This window comes from Schistocerca cancellata, chromosome 6, assembly GCF_023864275.1.
Source record: "Schistocerca cancellata isolate TAMUIC-IGC-003103 chromosome 6, iqSchCanc2.1, whole genome shotgun sequence".
Classification (NCBI taxonomy): Eukaryota; Metazoa; Arthropoda; class Insecta; order Orthoptera; family Acrididae; genus Schistocerca; species Schistocerca cancellata.
Genome location: NC_064631.1, coordinates 296,882,068 through 296,888,197, shown reverse-complemented (window position 1 = coordinate 296,888,197; position 6,130 = coordinate 296,882,068). Strand labels below are relative to the sequence as shown.

Genomic DNA, 6,130 nt, shown 5'->3' with positions numbered 1-6,130 from the left:
CACCAACAGCAACAACAACAACAGAAATTACAGCATCAATGACACCGAGAGCTACACCAGCAGCAGCAGGAAGCAACTCACCATATCCCAGTGAACGACCTACAAGGTGCAGAAAACCTGTCCTTCTGGAGGATTTTTGGTACCTCGCCAGGGCAAGGAACAGAGTATGACACCACAAAATACCTTATTTAAGTCAGTAAAGCAGAGAAATCTACAACAAGGTATGTACAACTTCAAAATAATCCACCAGAATGTACAGGGCTTGAGCAAGAAATATGAACAATTAGACGTGTTTGTAAATGAAACTATGCCTGATGTGCTTGGTATTAGTGAACACTGGCTATCTGATGCCAAATTAGAACTTTTTAAACCTCTAAACATGGTACTAGCTAATAAGTTTTGCAGATCTACTATCAGAGGTGGGGGTGTATCAATGTATGTTAAGAGCACATTTGATTTTAATTCTGTAAATGTAAGTAAATATTCATTAGAAGGGACAATTGAATTATGTGCAGCGTGTATAAAGATACCAAATGATGAAATTTGTGTTATATGTTTATATAGACCACCAGGTGGAAACTTCGAAGTTTTCTTAACAATGTTTTGTGACATGATAGAGAATGTTTTTATATCACACCTGAACAAGTTAGTAATTATAGGAGATTTCAACATAAATGTATTAGCAGATAAGTTACACACTAGACTATTCAAGACTACTCTGCTTGAATATAATGTAAGATACCTGATAAACACTGCAACCAGGGAGACTGAGACATGCCAGTCTGCAATAGATAACATAATCACTGGTATTCATCTTTACGATCTTACATCTTCTGTTATTATAAGTGCTTTGTCAGACCACCATGCAGTAGAACTAAGTGTGCACATAAAAAAGGTTCCTACACACAGTTGCTATAGATATATAAGGATGAATACAGACCAACATATAACTCAGTTGAATAATATGCTAAGGAATGTGGGTTGGAACAGTGTTCTAATGACACTTCATAGTTATGGCAAATTCTCAAGTGAACTATTCTACATTCTTAACCAAGCCTGCCCATTAATAAAAAAGAGAATTCAGTCACATGCTGTAACCCGAAACTGGATATCAAGTTCAGTCACTGAGGCTAGAGAAAGACTAAGATGGTATGAGTATGCTATGTTAAATGACTTGAGCAATAAAAAATTAAAAGAAGAATTCAAAAAGTATCAGAAATACTATCTAGACCTCCTAATTTCAGAAAAACAGAAACATTTTGAAAGTGTCATTCACAACTCAAATAATATCTCCAAAACATCATGGTCACTAGTAAATAGAGAAATAGGTAAATCTGGGAACCATACAACTGAAAATCACTTGCTGGTAAACGGCACAATAGAAACTGATCAGAATAAGATAGCAGATCTATTTAACAATTACTTTGCTTCTGTTGGCTCCAGCATAAACAATCAGCTTAAAAATCATAAATACAAATTCAGAGGAACACCAGTGTCAGGAAGTATATTTTTGATGCCAACAAGTAAAGAAGAAATAATTAAAATAGTGAGTAGCTTAAAGAATTCCCATGCAGCAGGATATGATGGTCTTAGTCTGGACACTCTTAAGAAATGTATACATAAAATTGCATCACCTTTATCAACAGTTATCAATTCTCATATGGAAGATGGTTTATTTCCAGATGAGTTGAAAATTGCCCGAGTTGTGCCTATTTTCAAAAAAGGAAACAGGAATTTAGTAGAAAACTTTTGACCCATTTCTGTTCTTCCAATAATATCCAAAATCTTTGAGAAAGTAATATACATAAGAATCTGGAACTTCCTGGTATGCAAAAAAGTGATTTCTAAGGGGCAGTATGGGTTTGTCAAGGGGTCATCCATCATTACAGCAGCAACAAACTTAATCGAAGGTGTCACTCAAGCAATAGATAATAAAGAACATGTATGTGGCACCTTTCTAGACTTACAAAAAGCATTTGACTGTGCTGATATGACCATATTGCTGGACAAACTGTGGAACTATGGCATTCGAGGCACAGCCCATAATCTGATGAGGTCCTACTTGACAAATAGGAAGCAGTTTGTGTCTATTAGCACTACAGAGGGAACATACAAATCAAACACCACTGACATAAATTTTGGTATCCCACAGGGGTCAATATTAGGACCACTTCTTTTTATTATCTATGTAAATGATATTCAGTCCATAACAAACCATGCAACAGCTATCTTATATGCAGATGATACCACGTTAATATGCAGCAATCCAAGCTATTCACAGCTCAAAGTGGAATCCAATACTGCAGCAGGCTTAATTCTGCAGTATTTTAATGAAAACAAACTAAAATTAAACACAAATAAATCTGTCTATATTGAATTTGATCTTGGGAGGCAAAAAACTCATGAAAACCAAACCTTAATGGGTGATGAATACATTAAAAAACAATACTCGACCAAATTTCTTGGCCTGACACTAGATGCAGAGTTAAACTGGTCTGATCATGTGAATCATATTTGCAAAAAGCTATGTACTACCATATATGTCCTAAGAAAACTGACACCTTTTTGCAACATCACCACTCTGAGGCAAATATATTTTGCACTATTTGAATCCCATCTAAGTTATGGGATAGAGGTATGGGGATCCAGCAGTAAAGGTAATATGAAAAGTGTACTTACCTTACAAAAGAAGGCACTCAGAATTATGGGAAAGAAATGTGCCAGAGAGTCCTGCAGAAATTTGTTTAAAGAATTTAAAATACTAACTGTTCATAACCTGTATGTGCTGAAGATAATCATTATGGCAGTAAACAGTAACAAAACACTTGATAAAGAAATACACGATCACAATACTAGAGGTAGAGAGAGACCCCACATCATCTCTCATAGAACAACACTTTATGAGAAAAGCCCTCACTATGCAGGCATAAAACTACTGAATTGCTTCCATCCTAATATCTCCAAATTGCCCATTACAAAACTAAAAATGAAATTAAAATTATGGCTCCTAAACAATCCTGTATATTCAATAGATGAGTTTCTAGATTTAGTACACTCGTATGATGGAAGACCATCTATCTAAAAATATATGTAATCTCAGGTCTTAGACTGTGTTACAAACTGTAAATATTTGAATGTCAGATATGAATACTGTTACAAACTGTAGAATCCTTAATCTAAGTATGGCAATAACAACTTTTTTTTCTGTATAGTCCATATATGTAACTCTGTTCTCTCAACTAAATATAGAAGAAGTTGTGTAGATAAAAGTGCCAGCCAATAATATGTAACCCTAGTAAGTAAGGCTCTGACTTATCCAGAAGACTGGAACAAAAAAAAATCTTTTTTTGTAATCAGTTGATGTTGGATCAAAATAAAATAAAAAAATAAAATAAATCCCATGACTGTGAAAACAATCACATGCTAGCATGAGCCTTGATCTTATTTACCCTCCTTCCATTCATGTTGTATAAGTGTCACGCATTTTAGACACTGTAACTCTCTTACAGTTTCTGTTTTTTCCCCTGACCCTGCTTTTGGACACTCTAATCACCCAATAGGTTAACACCCAGTAATTCTGCAGTTGTCACATATTGTGGTATCCTATGACCATTCAAATTATTTTTTGTGGATGCTATCAACTCGCAATGCGCTGGGTTGATTTAGGGGAAGAGACCAAACTGCGAGGTCATTGGTCTCATCAGATTAGGGAAGGATGGGGAAGGAAGTCAGCCATGCCCTTTCAAAGTAACCATCTCGGTATTTGCCTGAAGCAGTTTAGGGAAATCATGGAAAACCTAAATCAGGACGGCCAGATGTGGTACTGAACCATCGTCCTCCTGAATGTGAGTCCAGTGTGCTAACCACTGCGCCACCTTGCTCAGTCAACTCATATTAAATATAACAGTTAACAATGAAGACTTGCTCTTACATGTACATTTGTTTTAGTGACAGTGTTATATATTGTGGTCATCACTGACCGAGCATTTTTGGAGTGTTTGAGAAAACAAGTGCAGCTGCACGAGGAGGAGCTGAAACAGCAGCAGCAGTAGCACCACCACCACCACCAACAACAACAACAACAACAGCAACAGCTGCACCAGAAGCAACAACAGCTGCACCAGAAGCAGTAACAGATGCAAACACATCAATTTGCTGACTGCAATGCCAGTGGTGCAGCCTCTGCAATCACTACCAGCCCCTTTTGTAGGTTTTGATGAGACCACAAAAAAATTATCTACCCCCTTTTAAGCTATACTGATAGATAAGGCATATCACTGAACCTGAAAATCAGCAAGCCATAGTGCTTTATTCCTGTCTAGAAGCAGCAGTTTGTATGAGTTAGTACAGATAATGCAGTCTCTTATGTGTCCCAAAAAAGGAGAATTTGCAGAGTCACATAAATTACTAATGGCTTAGTATGGTCAGCAAATGCACATAGTAGCTCCCCACATAGAGTTCAGTTGACATCGTAACCATCCCAGGCAGTCATATGTGGCATGGATTATCAACTTTCAGTGGTAAGCACGTATATGTAATTCTGAGTGTAAACAATGTAGCACTTTCTTGCAGACCCCTAACTCTCAGTATAGTGGTGAGGCTGGTGCCAGACAGAGTGGTAAAGAGATAAGAGTCAGTGCATTTGGATTCAGTGTTAGAGAAGGTAGCACAAATTGAAAATCCAGAAAACTTGATTACTACAGTGCAAACTGTGTTTTTGGATGATAGGCAGGCGGGAAACTTCACTAGTCTCACCAGCAGGTCAGCATGCCACTGAAGGGGTCAGTCAAGCATAGTAAAAGAATGGGTTCTCCTGAGACTAGGCACCAGCCTGATACAAAGATGGAGGCAACATCAAACTCCTCTCAGTGTCTATAACATGCACTTATCAGCCAGAACATTATGACCACCTACCTAATAGCTAGTAAGTCCACCTTTCGCATGGGTAACAACAGTGATGCATCATGGCATGGAAGGAATGAGGCCTTGGTAGGTCGTTGGAGGGAGTTGGTACCACAACTGCACACACAAGTCACCAAATTCCTGTAAATTCTGGGGAGGGGGGGGGGGGGGTGAGCTCTGATGTCATGTTCAATAACATCCCAGATGTGTTCCAATCAGTTCACCTATAGGGAGTTAGAGCGCCAGCACATACATTGGAACTAATCACTGTTGCTCAAACTACTCCATCATACTCCTGGCCCTGTGACATGGCACATAATCTAGTTGAAAAATACGATTGCCATAAGGAAATATGACCATCATGAAGGGATGTACATGGTCTGCAACCAGTTACTATACTCCTTGGCCATCATAGTGTCTTGTATGAGCTCCACTGCACCCATGGATGCCCATGTGAATGTTCCATAGAACACAATGGAGCTGCTGCCAGCTTGTCTCCACCCTGCAGTACAGGTGTCAAGGAACTGTTCCCCTGGAAGTTGATGGATTCATGCCCTCATATCAGCATGCCGAAGAATGTATCCTGATTCATCAGACCATGCAACCCCCTGTCACTGTGCCAATGGTCACATGCTCATTTCAGCTGTAGTTGCTGATGTTGTAGTGTTAACATTTAGTTGCTGATGTTGTAGTGTTAACGGTGGCACGTGCATGGGTCATCAGCTGTGGAGGTACATCGGAAGGAGTGTTCAGTACACTGCATGTTCAGACACACTTGTATTTTGTCCAACATTCAAGTCTGATGTTAGTTGCACCACAGTTGCCACCTGTCCGGTTGTACCAGTCTGCCCATGATGTCTGGACATGGTTTCACTTCAGTTTTGCCATGTGTTGAAGGCACCACAGCACTCTTCAGACACCTGAAAGGAAGTACGTTTTCCATATTGCTTGTGCCAAGCCTCCCAGCCATCACAATCTGCCCTTGATTAAACTCAGATAGATCACATGCCTTCCCCATGGAAAGCGTGCTCACTGTACTACATGCACTGTGTGTGTGTGTGTGTGTGTGTGTGTGTGTGTGTGTGTGTGTGTGTGTGTGACTAGCAAATCATTCCTAACCAGGTGATGCTGCTATCGTCTGGATGAGTTTATATCAAATGGTTCAAATGGCTCTGAGCACTATGGGACTTAACTTCTGATGTCATCAGTCCCCTAGAACTTAGAACTA

At 39.1% G+C, this 6,130-nt stretch overlaps 1 protein-coding gene across 1 annotated transcript; it reads left to right on the top strand.

Moving 5' to 3' along the window:
* Window positions 1-223: 223 nt before the first annotated feature.
* LOC126088300 (uncharacterized) lies at window positions 224-4,677 on the top strand. The gene is made up of 2 exons (XM_049906431.1): window positions 224-1,546; window positions 4,573-4,677. Exons 1-2 carry the CDS (start codon window positions 224-226, stop codon window positions 4,675-4,677), a joined length of 1,428 nt encoding a protein of 475 aa, XP_049762388.1.
* Window positions 4,678-6,130: the final 1,453 nt, after the last annotated feature.